The sequence below is a fragment of the Folsomia candida genome, unplaced genomic scaffold, assembly GCF_002217175.1.
Source record: "Folsomia candida strain VU population unplaced genomic scaffold, ASM221717v1 Fcan01_Sc001, whole genome shotgun sequence".
In the NCBI taxonomy this organism is placed as follows: Eukaryota; Metazoa; Arthropoda; class Collembola; order Entomobryomorpha; family Isotomidae; genus Folsomia; species Folsomia candida.
Window position 1 is genome coordinate 24,714,049 of NW_019091193.1, and position 16,717 is coordinate 24,730,765.

The 16,717-nt window shown below is 41.7% G+C and overlaps 1 protein-coding gene across 1 annotated transcript; it reads left to right on the forward strand.

The window, feature by feature from the left end:
- Positions 1-2,452: 2,452 nt before the first annotated feature.
- LOC110849830 (protein Wnt-1) lies at positions 2,453-15,844 on the forward strand. Its single transcript, XM_022097287.2, has 8 exons — positions 2,453-4,480; positions 8,751-9,045; positions 9,125-9,182; positions 13,276-13,332; positions 13,405-13,464; positions 14,005-14,066; positions 14,183-14,275; positions 14,753-15,844. Exons 1-8 carry the CDS (start codon positions 4,419-4,421, stop codon positions 15,212-15,214), a joined length of 1,149 nt encoding a protein of 382 aa, XP_021952979.1. The 5' UTR covers positions 2,453-4,418; the 3' UTR covers positions 15,215-15,844.
- Positions 15,845-16,717: the final 873 nt, after the last annotated feature.

Here is a 16,717-nt window from a genome sequence, read left to right on the forward strand (position 1 = left end):
CTGGGGAAAAGTTGCCTGTTGTGTGGCGATAAGTGACTTCTCACCTCTCATCACTCTGCCAATTCACTCTTTTACAATCCTACTCCCCGAAATCCACAAAACGTGAGAGAGACTCGAGGAACTTTACCCATTTTGCCAGTTTCTTGCTTAGAAATTTTTGACCCACCTTTATGGCTCAGATATTTACCCATCTCTCGACCCCGCTGGATTTCCATTAGTTGCTCCTCACCAATAAGTATATACCTGCGCTCATGTCGTGAATGGGGTGGCAATAAAATCGAAATGCAGTGTAATCCCTGGTGCCCGGTGTCAAGCAGGTAAGTTTGGTCACAGCCGCCGTGTCGCACCATGTTCAACAACACAGACAACTTGGTGTTACTTTGCGTCCTCTTGGAATTATTTATGACTTGGTCAATTTTAGAAAACTTCCTCGAAAATCTGAAATCCATTTTCACAGAAATATGTTTTTTTACCAACAGCGCAGGATAAGCTGTTTATTGGCGAGAGAACATGAAAATGTGTTCATGTACTCCTACCAATTGTGTCCAAGTTAATTGTGATACAATGCGACCCAGGTAATAAATTTAATTTTGGTTTAGCCATGCTTTAAGTGGTTTTGGTGGTGCTGGTGCTGGACGTATTAAAACTGTCTTAATTTTTACCTATTTATTAAAGGCTAATATTAGTGGACCAGTTACATATGTATGGATGGATGGCCCTTATAATCCACCGACCGAGGGCTTATTTTGTACGTTTGCATGCTTCTTGTGCGTATGCACGTTGTGTGTTTTGGCTGTTTTGTGTCTGGTATGCCACACCGCTGGCAGAGAATTGTCTGATAACTTCATTTCATGACTTTTACCCCGTTGCGTCGTCGTTGTTGTTGTCCTTCGGTAGACAGAGAATCGCCTGACATGTCGACGTTTATCACAAACTTGATGACGTTTATGGCTTTGAAATTATGATTTTTTTTATAAATTCTTGAAAACCGGCGACTTCTCATTGAAATGGTAAATTCTATAAACAACTGCATACCAGCCTCCCGGTACAAATTAATCGCACGCAACAACAGCATTTGCTAAAAATTCTCCACACAGCACTTACTTTGCTGTAAGACTGTCATACAAGTCTCTGTCCAAAATTTTAACAGGAATTTGGGCAGATGTTGAACACGTCTGAAATTGCTGAAATGCAATGCAACAATTAGACAATTGTGTGTACAAAAAACGATTTTGTATCCATCCTCCATAAACGTGTACATGTGTTCCACCCTTCACCTTCTTTTGGGTCGATGTATTCGTATAATTGTTGTGTCTAAATTCCATGGTACGAGATTTACTTAAAATCCCTGACCAAACCCTACAATTATCAGAACGACCTGCCATGCACTTGAACTTGAACTGATAAACCACAAACTAACAATTCTAGTTCAGTTTTCCTTAATTACCTGAAACTCTCGCCAGCACTGTTCCACTTCACAAAAATTACAAACCCTTCTTCGCCTCCCATAGCCCATATTCTCCTGAGAAAAGGGAATCTTATCGAGTTCCAGATTTTCCTGCCCCTGTAAAATCCCTGTTAAAAAAAACCTCTGGAAATATTAGCCTCTGATTTCCAGGTAATTTAGGGCAAAAATAAATAACATAGAAAGATATGCACAGTTGCATGCAATACGTCATCGTATGTACAAATGTAATTGCATGACATTATCAGATGCAGGCACTTGAGCTCGGCATCCTCATATGATGACGATGACGACGATTGTAATGACTACAACTTCTGCTTCTCGCATTCCGTAATTAGTTATTCGTCTTTTCATTAGTCGAGTATTTTACTTCTTCGCAACTCAATCCTCAAGTTGTGCTGTAATCCTAATGAGTTGAGCAAATGGAAAATATCTCATCTTCATCCAGTGTGCAGTTGTCGACTGGTTTTAAGACCTTATAAACGTTCAAAGTGTTAGTGCAAGCAAGAGCCTTTGTCTTATAACACCACTCACCGCACCGCCGACCTACCTTACCTCCTTCCTATACCACCAACAGACAGACGCTCGTAAGGCCAGAGAAACAACGTTGTACAATCTCTTGACTCTAATCCCTTTAACATAAAATATATCAATTTTGTCTCAAGTTCCTGAACTCCGTCCATACAATGGGAACAGTCCGTCCACTCTAAATATCTACAGCACATTCAGTTGAGCATCTCTTTATCAGGTAGTATGACAAGTAGTACCTCCAGTTGTAAATACCTCGTCAAGAAAACTTGGACAGGGTGAGGCATGCACAAAGGACACAACAATGTGGAACCCATGCGGATCTGTTGCACGCAGCAGCGTTAAACTCGTCGCATCGTTCAAAGTTCAATATTTACTCCTAGCAATGACTATTTATGACATGACGCGATTTAATTTTTGATACATAATTACTGATTTATTTCTTACGACGTCATTTTGAAGAATGAATGGAGTATATTTATTTTGAGAGCAGGAGAACGTGATGTGGGAAGACCCCAGACGCGAAGGACCCTGGTTGACCATTTCCAAAGATATATCCATTTCCAAGGCGGTGTACCGGAATCCAATTCAACCTGTTCTCTTTCTCTCTCCGTCCTTCCTTGTACATGCTTATTGTGCTTATGCTGCCTACCTTTGGAGCCCAGGTATGCCATTCCACAAGCACTGCTTACTTGCATCGATACCACCACCAGGAACATGTCCACGAAATCTTTCTCAGGAGGAAAATGAAGGGAGGACCTTTGGAGGAACACACAAAGTGGTGGAAAACCTCTGCTGCTGCCTGCCTACACACTCCATGCACATATGTAAAGAGCTACGTAAGCGCAGTATCTCCAATATCTTGTTCGAGGTCCATTCCACGGTCCATCCATCCATCTAATACCCTCTCCATTTCGAGATAGAGAAGGTAATCACAACGGTGGTGTGATGGTGCAGCAGCAGCAACGTCGTGGTACTGCTTTCCACTGAGTAAGTGATCCTACGCTCAACGCAACACCGGAAAAAAAGCTCCACAACCAAACTAATCCATCCATCCATAATAACGCTGCTCTTGACTCTGTTGTCAATCCAAAAAATTTCTCACTTTTGTCCCGTGTTTCTCCACCAACTCATCACCAGCAACGCACGCTGCACGTCTCGCAAAAACTGGGTAAAAGTACGGTAATTTTGCATGGAAAAAGTGCCAAATTGTTGGTGGCCCAGTCCGTCGTCTTTGAGGAGACCGAAGCAAAACAAGTGTTGAAAAGTGATCCTCGGGAGGAGCGAACATAACTCTTTGAGACTTCTTTTGATGATAATATCATCTCAAGTTTCTCATATACAAACAAACTTAGGAATCGTTAAATTTGACCCCACGAATTTTCTGTGTGTGGCTCGCTGCGGGATTTAAAACTTTGAGCACGAATCGTAACGTCGGACAGTTTTGATTATACGAGATTACATTTCATTTTCCATGTCCAAATCTTGCGTTACATTCGAACCGACGACGAGTGCCTCACATCACAGCCAGACGAACGAGATATCGTAATAATCGTGTCAAAATAAATAGCATCACGTTGACATGCTCAGGCTGCTCTCCTCATGAAATAATGAGTTCAATTACAGTCGATTAGCACAAGTAATTGAATCAGAAGGATGAACTAACAAATTGTGGCAGCTCAGTGTCCAGTGGAGAGAATCACAACACGAATGTATAACCATTAGGGACTTGTGTTTCAAAACCTGTCCAAACACATCTCACAACCGCCACCACCTGCAGATTCGCCTTAAAAGCGCATTCATTTGGCAACCCGTCAAACCTTGTTTGCATGAATGTTGTCCCGATTTGGTCAAATTCCCCTTTTGAGGCCGGAATGACTCTGTAAATTGCCAATTCAATTATGTCACTTTGTTAAAGAGAGAAGATAACCACTGTGTCGTGGCCTCAACCATTCTGCAGACAGTTTCAGTCTAAACAAACTGAAAAAAAAATTATTAAACGTCAAAAACAAGAAGTGGAAGCTATGCACTTCATTTCTACCCACGAATCAAGATCGTAAAGGATTCACGACGGTCATTATCATCGAGATCCAGTCGAGTCGAGTACCCAACAACAACTTGCTCCTGCTGTATTGTTTAGTCTCAATTTATAGTTGGACTCACGTAACTCGTTCTACTTGAACTTTTGCACACATGTAAAAATTGTATCAATTCGCGACCACTGCACTGCTCAATTTTGTGGGGTCAACCAGACTCAAGTTGTGAACTCCTGTCAGTACGTACACCCTCCTTGAGAAATTTCTGCTGGAAACAATGGGAAAGTGGACCACCGAGTAACTGGGGACTGCAATTTCTGAAAAGTCTTCAACTTCTGCCAACCCACGGCAAAGACGGACGGAAGGAAGGAAGAGGCGATCCTCCCACAATGGACGGCCAGTGGCTTCTACTCTTGTCAGTTATTGCTACCTCAATTCATCTCTCCTCAGGGTATGGAAAAAAATGTCCTCTTGCTTTTACTCATTTGACAAGCAAATTAATATTTTGTCAGAATTTGGAAGAGTTGTCTCTCGTCCACCGACCTCGCCATGCATTGCAGCACTCTTAACGTACGTATTATAGGAGAGAGCATTACGTAATAGGAAATATGTGCATGGATGAAATATACGTATTTCTTTCTCCTCTTCTTTTTATCGTACTCGGCGTGAGATGAATTGGTCTCGATCAGAGTCATGTCCGTTTGGGAGATGCGTGTAATATTTTTAGGCTCAATTTGGTGTGGTCCTTCCTCTGTAAAAAATTATTGTGTTTTTATAAATTCCTCTCCACATTGGTTTCAAGAAATCATAAGGTTTTAACAGTTTGAGTAAAAGTGCATCAAGGTGCACTCTTCGGTCGGGCAGGTACATAAATAGGTCTGAAGTTAGCAGGTTGTGCAGTGTGTAGTTTGTTAGTGGCATGCATGATAATTTTTTGTTTTAACATGGTCCGAGGGGCTGCAGAGGTCCATGATTTACTCATCGCAGTGAGAATTTGGTATAATAAGGCCCGTCCCTGAAGGAAGACCCTCAGCAACTCATCTCTCGGTGAAGGTACGACGGCCAACGTGCAGTGGGAACAAATCCGTCCAACTTGTTGATCATTACGGCCAATTTTACATTACATTTTACTTTTACTCCTGTCATGACATACACTTTGGACCTCACTTCATTTACTTCTCCTCTCCGTTTAATTATACACATGTGATCCTCATAAGTGAAGCAGGTAAGAGAGTGAGTGGTGAGAGTATGAGGTGCATCAGGACGATGTGGTCCTCCTGATATAGTCGTCGTCAAGAATGCAACATTCAAAAGAAAAAGATTTCGGTCGGACAGTTCACATATTATTGAGTGAGAGCCAGCCAGCCAGCCAGCCAGAGAACAGATGAGCTTCTACTTCTTCGTCTGGCTGGATTATTGTTAAATGGTTAAAATGTTAACTAAAGTAAGTAAAAGGCCTTTAAGGCATGCATGGTAAATTGGTTTGAAGATGTTGGAACACTTTAAAAGCTCAATCTCATCTCACTCTCTCAGTCCGTCGGGCATATACAACTCTGCAGACTTATGGAACGACTCGTCCTCCGTAGACTCACTTTCTTACTCCCTTCTTCTCATCCCTCTTGTTCCCATTCTTCGCGTATTATTCATTGTTGATTGCTTCCAGAGGGACTGTGCAGGGTGGACGTGTTTCGCCTCACCCTTGTCCCCACTCCCAGCCACGTCCCCTCACCCTGCACCGCACTAAAGCCTAGTACTCAGGACGAATGTTCACGCGGAATTTCATCGTGTTAAAATTCTGTTAAATTTTTCGCTGGAAAGAAATTCGTAAGCGGACAGAAAATACCACTATTCCACGTATATTTCGCTCATTTTTCACTCGTAGGTACTCAGGTCGTTTGAGCTGAAAAACAGGTTTCACTTTGCCCCATTTTAAATTAACCGCCCTGTCATTGAGTTGAAAATGAGATTTTGAGGTTGCTCCGCCCTCTTATTTTGGACTCACAATGCGATGGTGTGAAGTGTAACCCTCCGATTTGGTTGAAATTTCGAAATTACGTGGTCCATGTCAATACAACCAACGTTTCTTCAGGCAGTTTGTGCGATGGTTAGGATTTAGAAAAATATTTGAGGTCAAAGTTGAAAAATGTGCAATTTTTAGCACGGAAATAGAATTGAAGTTGAGTTTGCTTCCCCCGCCTGGTAAAAATCGCCCGTTTTTCAACTTTGACCTCAAATATTTTTCCAAATTCTGACCATCGCACAAACTGCGTGAAGAAACGTTGGTTGTATTGACATGGACCACGTAATTTCAAAATTTCAACCAAATCGGAGGGTTACACTTCACACCATCGCATTGTCAGAGGGGCGCGAGTCACTTTCCGCTCACATTTCACGTGAAAGAATTGCCTCGATTTAACGGAAACTTTGAGCTTACATTGAGCGAAAACTGCTCGTGCGGAAAATTCCGCTCAAGTTTCACGCGAAGAGCTGAGTACCACTCGGGCAGAATTTGAGCAGAATTTCTGCAAAAGTCGTTTTCCGCGCGTAAAGTCCATCGTGAGTACTAAGCTTAACGGGTGAAAATGCATGTTTATTCCATCATCTCCATGTTTTCCTCATTGTGCGATTCACCCGTCTTTCTCTGTCATAAACACAATGCTCGCACTGTGTCTCTAATCCTTTACTTTATTATTTCGATCCTGCTCCACAATTTCAGCTCAGCATTTCATCTCGAAATGTGGACGGCATTATATTTTCACCTCCATTCAAGGGCCAAGAAGTGATGATGCTTGAGCTAAAGGCTGTTGAATCAAATCAAACCAAATTTTCTGAACAGGGTTTGAACAACATGTGGACAAACAAGTGCAGTTCTGCTGCTGCGTTAAGGTCAGGTGAAGTGCTGTCTAGATTTCAAAGGAGATGGTGCATCTTTACATATGTAAATGTGCAGTGTAATTGTAAGCTGTTGTACACTCTCCTTGTCACCCACCCAAAATGCAGGTTATGTGGAGCTCTTTATGCATGTAACTAACATCGCCAGGAAGGAAGGAACCGTGTTCACGCCAATACGATTTGTATTTCGTATTCCTCGAATCCAATCTTATAATCCACTACAATTTATGATACTTTTTTTACGAATTGGAATAAGGATTTCTCGAAAAAAATGAGATTGCCATATCGTAAAACACTTAACCACATGTTGAAGTTTCTGGGAAGACAATTATAATTTATTTCTGTTTGATATTTTAACACCACTTTTGTCGGATTACAATTCTCAAAAGTGTGTTGAGCTTGTAGCAGTTATTGCACCTCAGAAGAAGAACCAGATTTCGTACATGTGCGAGTCTGTCCGTATGATAGATTTATGGCAAGAATTTGGTAATACTTATCTGGTCCAACATGTCGTCTCTCATAACCAACGCGTGGTTAGTAACCACTCGTTGCCTCCTATCCTATCTGCTCCACACTTATCACCTTTTACTGCCCCTGATGGCTGAGTGATGCCTCGTAAAAGTGTGTGTTATCTTTGGCATCTTGAAATACTCTCAGAATTGAATGACTTTACTGATCAATCAACTCCAAACAAAGACAAACTCTTAATTGAGTCTGGACTTCGAGCAAATATAGAAATTCCTCAAATTCTCATACTCTCAAGATCAAAGTCTTTTGAGACGGGCAGCGACTGCTCCGAAAAGTTGTCTGTCCCAAAAGTGAAGTTCTATTTAATTGTTCTTCTCATAAGTATGCCACCAATAATGGAAACATGTAATTATCATTGGCTGGCCACAAAACTGCACCTCCGTCGTCTGCGTTCGGACTGGATGGCCACGGTCATAAATCTCGAGGAAACCACCAAGAGAGAAATTAGTGCGTTATTACTATTACAACTGGGAGGTAGTGTCGTAGATAGAGTTAGGTGTGTGCCATGTACACATTTCACATGTATGTATGGGGTTTGCTGTAATAAACGTGTGCGAGACGTACTATAAACGGAATTGGTGCAGCTTAGTTTTGCTCAAAAATGGATTTTTTTCGTCTCATTTACCCACATTCAGCAGTGATTCCGTCCCGAGTGGTGTTCCTCTGAGGTCACAAGTGAGGTAAACGGTCTGACTTCCACAACAAGAAGTTTTGGCTGATTAATGATATAAACAGAAACGATGAGGGTGAAAATACTTAACATATTTTCCTAAGACAAATGTTTACCCCTTAGAAGCAATTTACGAGCCTTACACATCAATTTCCTCCCTCGACTTTTGAACCATTTTGAACCTTTTTTTACTCACACAACTGCTAACCCACGGATAACTGAATCACAACATTGCTTCGATTCAGAGACGAGGAAGGGTCGCTTCGTCTGGGTCCGTCTTTTTCTGGCCGGAGATAAATTGTGGCTACCCTGTATGCTGGATGATGCGAGCAATATACGTGAGGTTCCTTGTGTCCAGCCACGATAGTCTCCCATCCAAGCTCGTAATGAGAAATGGGGATGAATCAGTTTAAAATATACATCTGACCGTGGAGCCCGTAAAGAATTAGGACATGGGGATCGCACACGTATTGACAGCTCTTCATCAGTAGATCTAGATGTGCATGTACATATGTTGGTATACAGCAATATGTATGCTCGTGTGCTCGAGTTAGAATCCGATTTTACCACATTATTCAGATACGAACTAGCCGGAGACTAATTTATGTTTCAATGTGCTTGTCCATTTCAGGAGATTTGACGCCACGTCAGTGTCAGCATTCTCGTCGTCCGTGGTCACGCAACCCCACATGCCGACCACCACCCACATGCTCATCGACCCCTCGCGCCTGTGTCGCAAAGGACGCAACAAGAACCTTCGCGACTCAATGAACTTCATTCACGGGAAGACGCAGATTGCGGTGGCCACCGGCGGCAGGCGGCACCGGAGAAAAGTTCGCAGCTTTTGCAACAAGGAGCCAGAGATGATCCGCGAGGCGAAGAGGGGCTCTCAAATTGCAACCACCGAGTGCCAATACCAATTCAAGGTACTTGTATACACACTTGTTCAAGATATTAATTTTGTCACCTTCAACTCAATGCGACCAATTATTTCTCCATTGCCAGAATCGCCATTGGAACTGTTCCGCCCTCCCGAGGAGCATCAGACGCGTTCTTTCCAGAGGTTGGTGCACATTAATGCTCAGAATTTCTAATAATAGTGCTAGTGATTGTTGTGTATCAGAGTCTGCTTGGCTATGTAACCATATGCTCATTGTTATACACGTGTGTGTATATTTTTGTTCCTGTAAATTCTTTGCCGATCTCTAACAACTGTATCGAACTTGATAATATAAATACGTTGTCTCATTATCATGCAATTTCTATCTGACTACTGAGAATTGTAAGGAATATCAAAGGCATTTTACGGATGATGTGATGAGCAACACGAATTTTACAACCGGATTTCTTAAAATTTGAACGAGATTATGAGCATAATATGGAAATGTGTGTGAGCAGATAGGCTGAGCACCTGTTCAGCTCAACCGAGGTGCACATTTGGTAGGTAATTGCGTACGTAATTGTGTGCACCTACGTATGAATGTACATATCTTTCAAAAGGGGCATTTATGACTCTGCATACATAAAAACGGCCACCATCATCACGTTATCGCACTTCTTCCAGTCCTCTGACGCAGTAGTGAGCACTCAACACGGCAATAAAACCACGGCGATGAGAGAACCCTTGCAGGCAAAAGTCATCAATGTGCAGAATTTGACAGGATTCTTTATCACTGTTTTCATGCAACTAATGAAATTGGGGTAAACTAATTAAACTTAACGAGTTTTCTTTAAATCCCAGTGCCAGACAGGGCGCAGTGATTACGGAAAATCAACTCACCTCATTTCCAAAAATAAAGTCTGAAAAGGAAACTTGGAAATGCAGTTCATCGGAAATATGAGTAAACAGAGCCGTTTTGTGAAGAGTGAGTAAAATGAATGAACTTTACGACGGCTGCACAAAAATATACATATTTATCTTTGGTTGAGTATGTGCATACATAAGTGGTAAAACTTGCGTGTGTACAATTCACAAGATTATGTGTGGCAAAATTGTTGTCACCCTGTCCGCTTTTTCTGCACAACTTGGCCCGTAATGTCATTGTGATATTATTAATGTGCGAATTCGTTCATCCAAATCGCCCAGTGAACAAGACCTCCCACATTTCATTGAAAACAATCGGTTCAAGTTTTTTTACCTCTCTTTCTCTCTTGGCGAGACAGAAACCAGTTTTTTGGTCATCATAAAAATCTGTCAACCCTTAAACACAACTATTATGCTCAACATAGACTCGTTCGTTGATAGAATTTACAAATTATAAGAATTCCATCCGTGAAATTCATAAAATAAATTTTTCTCGAGAATGTCTGGCCGGGTTGCGGATATTTTTATTTCAATGTTTCATATTTTCTGTTCAAATGTCCAGATTTTCATTTAAAAAAACCTACATTAACTGAGCACAAAGGAAAATGCCCACATGTTTTCTAAATTTTGTAGTTATGCTTGACGTTATGCACAGGCCACACATCATCGTCAATGAGGTAACCTTAATTTTATTTCCCAAAGTGTCATTGCTTGGTCTACTGGTATACATACAAATGTATAGAAAAAGTGGCTAAAAAGTGGGACAAAGCTTAAAATTTCCGTTGTTGCGACCTCGTCCTCGTCGGTACGTGTGTGCCTTCCTTCTCTCCAGCAGTCTAATCTTATCGCATAATAAGGTAGAACTTTGTGATTTTGATGTATGGACTTGCTGACTTAATGAATTTGGGATAAGTGGAGATACCACTTTGGCTTTTACGTGTCAATGCAGTTAGTCAGCTTAATGAGCGAGTGAACGAGGGAAGTGATAAAGATAAGGAACGCATAAAGATAACAAGCTTCTCTTATCTCGCAAGGTGACTCTCATTCAGTCCTCCTCCTCTCTTCTCGAGGAGAAAGTTCCAGTTTTTGTGTCCACGATGCATCCAAATTCTAAATTCATCTCCAAATTGATCCTGGCTTCATGACGACGCGGAAGAGACGAACATTCTTATTTAAGAATTTGTTCCTGGGAAGAATAATCTACAAACAAATAAATAAATGGAGAAGCATTTCACATGCACGGATTGAGTAGCAGAGTAAATTTGACTGTCGAGATGCAAGGGTGAAAAAATCCTTGGTTTTCGTCTTATCGCCCAGTGACCATGCCACATACAAACCACCTAACACACAAAACCGAAAAAGGTGACCACCACACTGACGGGCTGACTGATACTGATGACTTGACGACTGCATGACAATTGACAATGACCCATCCTCACTAAAACCAACTCTCCAACGCAGTACGGTTTTTTAGCCTGAAAATGGCCCAACAAGCAGCAGCGTGGGAATATTATCCTACGCCGTTGACAACACTATATTGTCGGCAGTAAATCTTAAAATCTTCCCGAGACCTCTCTCTCTGCATTATTCGTTTATTTGGAGTGCTGAGCTCAGAGGTGGAGAGTATCACATCCCTTCGTCCCCTTTTGAACGGCGACCACCTCCATCATCTCATCATCGCATTATTCAGGAGGATCAGGACTCACCTTGTCCTCTCCATTTGTTCCGCAACGTTGTAAATGATAATTCAAACCAACAAATAATGGAACAATGTTCTCTCCAAGGCATTGTTGCTCACAGAGTTCAACAGAATTATTACAGGCCCAGCTCGTAAAATGAAAGTAAGAGTAGAAACTTGTACATACAGCCAACAATGTGCTGTTGGTTTTAGGCGTTTGGTTGGACTGGGCATTTAAAAAGTGGTGGTGGGAGGGAGTCATCAAATCACTATTGTCAAGTAGTGCATACTTTTTCGCTGTTGTGGACTAAAACAGTTTAGCTTGTTGCATGGTTTATGCCGAGGGATCTCATCCCATCGTACATACGTGTGTTTTAAGTGTGGATTGTTGAGCGGAGATTTATTGGTCATCAATCAGTCAGCGAACGAGGAGTGACGGATGATGGACGAAATATAGCTCTTGAGCAGAGATCCGTTAGTTGCTTTGTCAATATTGAGTCCATATTTCGTGGGGATGGGAAATTAAAAAAGTGAGTGAAAGGGTTGAACACAGTTTACTTTAGAATTGATTGATTACTTGCCCTTTTTATTGATTTTATGCGTGTGGGGCAAATATTTGAGGCTGCATTTTGCCTGGTCAGATGCGTTTATACGCATAAATATTCCTCTATTATTGAAGTTATCAACACATTTAAACCCACATTACATACATACTAATTTGGCATTTTCAATAAATTGAGTTTCCATTAACAAACTCCATTGAAATAGAAATGGGTTGGTGGATGGATGGTAATTGTCATTTTCTTGTCGAAAATGTCTTAATTGATCCATTTTTTTGTCATTTTGTGACGACTCATCCTGCTCCCCTTCTCTGTTGGCTGATTTTTCCATGAATGAATTCAAACCAAGTCTATAGGATGGATCCTAGAGAGAGGTAGAGACGGCTATTGTGAGGGAGAGAGGAGAAGAGGTAATGATGACGTGACGACGACCTGGCCACAACATTCACTGGCAGTCAGTGGGGATGCAGTTGTTCAAATTGTCAAATCAGAGATGCATCTTCACTCTCTTTGGATGAGTTTGTTGTAAACGTCGTGTTCTCTCTTGTGTAATGATAATGATGACTCGAACAAGGAGAAGAACAAATCTTGAGGGAATCTGTTCTCAATTCCACGGCTTACGGACGGACATGACATCATAATCCATCATTTCTGGCTTCTCATTCTGCACTTTCATCAGTCATCATGTCAATTGCGGCCGGGCGATGCAGTGGCCACTGGAGTGTCAACTCTGTCTCTCTGAGGCATCGCGACATGGGGCTCAATTCTTCTGAATTATCCAGAATCTACATTGTCCCACCTTTTTTATTGTATGCTATTTATTCGATCGGATCATATTAAAAAGCAATTTACTCGGCTGGGCAAAAAACTTGTACAATGACGACTAATTTTCAACAACTGAAACGAAACTTGACTAAAGATAAATAAATTAGAATTGATGCCTCTGCAGCGAGTCTGCAGTAAATAGGTGGCTGTCTGCTTTAACAAATTTAATGTCACTATGTCACTCCAGCCAAGGCGCTGATGACAGATTTATGGCACTCGCATTTCCTTCACACTTTGCTCAGGTGTTGCAGCCATTGAATGATTTCTAATTTCAATAAATTTTCCCCAGACACGAGAGAGACGGCGTATGTTCATGCCATCACTGCGGCGGGGGTGACCTTCTCAGGTAAAAATCTTACTTCTGCCCTTCGTAAATACGTGCATGTATATCTTGACTAAATGAACACGACCTTTTCAGTGACCCAGGCGTGCAGCTCAGGTCAAGTCCAAGACTGCCCTTGCGACCGAACGCTCTCAGGTAATAATTAATAATCAAGTAATTTGACTTTGACCCTTTTCCATACTGATATTGAGCACATGACCACATTGACCAAGTAGATTGGGTATTAACCTCACCTGCCCAAAGTCAATAATAAATTAGAAAATTCATCGAGGTGAAAAAATGTCTCTAAAAATTCCACCCGTTTGATTTTCTCACGGATACGTGAACTTGTGTAGAAATTCCAGTTCCACATTTCAAATTCCTCACAACCTTTAACTTTTCAACTTTATTTCACTCAAGGCTCCAGAATTCTTTGGAGCTGATGTCATTCTCGCATGTTCTCTGGTGTGCCGTACATCGTATAGTAGGAAAAAGTAGGAAACGTACGTCTGCTACAGAGTCAGCCGGTTTTGTCCCGTTTATTCTTATCTCAACCCTTTATTCAGACATTGATCTCTCGCAGTATATCTGCGTAGCGTTAGTCAGCATCCAGTAGTAAATACGCGGCGAGATGCAGGGCGCTCTGGCTTTTGTGGAGGCAGTTGTACTACAATATCTGAGACTTTATTGTTGCAGGGAAATCGACGGACGGGAGTTGGGAGTGGGGTGGCTGTGGAGACAACGTATTTATCGGCTATGTAAGTACTGATTTCCTAATGATTTCTACCCTGGAAAGAGAGATGAGAGTACATATGCATACGCTGTACTTGGCTGCATTGCAGTATACGATTGTTTTTATTCTTCACCTACGTAGGAGAGATCTAAAGATATCTTGGACATCAAAATTCGACGACGGAGTGATATCCGGAGTCTGATGCTGCTGCATAACAACGAAGCTGGCCGTTTGGTAAGTACATATATATTCTTTTCCCAAACCCGTTTGGCTAAGATGTGGAGATGCAGATTACACCCGTCTTATCGCATCCGTCAACATCGAACATGATAAATAGGAGATGAGTTGATGAAATTCATTACCATAAGTGCCGTAATATTTCATCTCATCGGATCAGTGGTGATAAGGAGGAAATGTCGTCACTCATTCCATCCCATTAGGCCGAGTGCTTACCTGTATTCCAGATGATGAGATCTTTGCCTCCTTATTATTCCCTCTCCGACCCGAATAAATGTCCGAGACAAGATTTTACAAATTGTTTGATAACCTATCCGTTACGACAAAGTTGTAACCATTAATTTGACAATGTATTCCTTGTCTTTTCCATTCATAATTTATTTATGCCCATGTTTTTTGCCTGCCTTCCTGATGAATTGCCCCTCACTCATCCTCAGTCTCAATTTATGAACAGATTGTCTTGCTAAATTTCAGGCCGTGAAAAACAACATGCGTCTGGTTTGCAAGTGTCACGGGCTGTCTGGATCTTGCACACTCAAGACTTGTTGGCAGAAGGTGCCTTCATTCCGAGAAATTGGCGAGATGCTAAAGCTGAAGTTTGACGGGGCAGTGCAGGTGATTCCGGGCAACGATGGCAAGTCCCTGGTGCCTTCGAAGGCCTCCATCAAGCCGCCAGAGAAGGACGACCTCATCTACTTTGACGAGTCGCTGGACTTTTGTCAGTACAGCAACAAGACGGGTTCGCTGGGAACGCAGGGAAGGGAGTGCAACGCCACGTCGTACGGCGTGGACGGGTGCGAGCTGCTCTGCTGTGGGCGAGGCTACCGGAGACGAAGGGTCACCGAGAGGAAGAACTGTAGATGCAAGTTCCACTGGTGCTGTGAGGTCACGTGTGACACTTGCATCGTCACAAAGGAGATTTACACGTGTAGATAAGCCCAATTATTGGTTAGTCCCCCCCCCCAAGAAAAACATATTTCCCAACCCATCTCGACCACTGATCGGTCGCCCCATAATTCGTACTCCCACAACGTTGTGTAAATTTTTATTGTAAATTTATCTGTAGAATTTTATTTGAGTTTAAGACGAAGGAGAATATTTATTTATTTTTTACTAACAATTATTTGACTTGTTGGTCACCAAATGCCTTTCATTGTAAAACTATTATGACTCAATCCTTGTTTAACTAGTTTAATTAGTAATTAGCTTAATTATTAAAGTACCGACTTTTTTGGGATTTGTATAATCTTGACTCTTTCATAGTATCGCTGGCACTCGAATGCGTTTCTCGTGAATCGCGAAGAATTCTCCAGTGCCAAAGTCAGTCATTTTATAAGCAATTCATGAGTGGCAGAGTAATTAAGGATTTGAACTGGTATTTATAATAGCTTTACCTTTGTAATCGCGTCAACTGACTGCAACCTTCAATGGATTTTACTGCTCTACTAACATTAAATGTTAAATGCGCTCAGAATTTCCACGACTATTTCAAAAAATAATATGATAATATTTGTAGTGCGGATAAGTTGGTACAATAAATTATTTATTTCAGTTTTTACAATCAAAGTGTCTCAATCAAAGTATTTCGTACCATTTGCTTGTTTAAAATAATAATTAAGATCCCACACTCATTAGGAAAATCATGGGAGCATAATGCAAAATGCATAATGCAGTTGGCATATGCCGTGACACGCACCACGCTCAAAATGCACTGGAGGAACTTGTCCAATAATAATTACAGAAAGTGAATGAAAAAGTGTCCTCGGTGGACGAAAGTCAGGGAAACACGAGGTGATGGATGTGAGTCACGGTCTGGTGGAGACCTCCACGCCGAGAGAGAGGCCAGATTGGAATCTCACCAAGTTAAAAGCCCGAAAATGAGACATTTAATTAGTTGAACTGTCAGCAGTCTGGGCACAGAGTCAAGTGCAGACTTTTTAAGGGAAGGCTGACACGAGGAGTCCCTTCTTCTTCTTCTTCTTCTTAAAAGGTTTACAATTTATGTGGGGAGCAAACTGGTTTGATAATGCACTGCACTGCTGAAAGAGCAACACGGAAATTTTGGTTGTTGGCTGGTAATTGTCAACCCGAGGGACAAGGTGCTTACAACAGTGACAACAATCAAGTAGGAAGCCGTAAATTATTGACATCTCTTCTCTGGAGGCTCATCAGGGGGCAAATCGTGACATAAAATTATGTCGCCGTTCCTTAATTTAATTCACTCTTGGTGCATTATGTCATCAACTTTATGCTCCTTTTACAAGAAGGGAAGTCTAAAGCGGGCATGATACGTTGTGGTTATGGCGGTGGTGAATTATTTCCACGTCGTTCTCAATAAATTGCCAGGCAGAAATGTGTACACCGCGATGATGACGATGAGATGACTGTAATCTGCAGATTCTCATCTCGCATCGTGCGCATTTGCCTATAAAACTTTGT

Coding starts and splice junctions, on each gene's coding strand:
- LOC110849830 (XM_022097287.2), top strand. CDS start 4,419: ATGGACGGCCAGTGGCTTCTACTCTTGTCAGTTATTGCTACCTCAATT. Junction 9,046..9,124: donor AGTGCCAATACCAATTCAAG/GTACTTGTATAC, acceptor CTCCATTGCCAG/AATCGCCATTGGAACTGTTC. Junction 9,183..13,275: donor CAGACGCGTTCTTTCCAGAG/GTTGGTGCACAT, acceptor AATTTTCCCCAG/ACACGAGAGAGACGGCGTAT.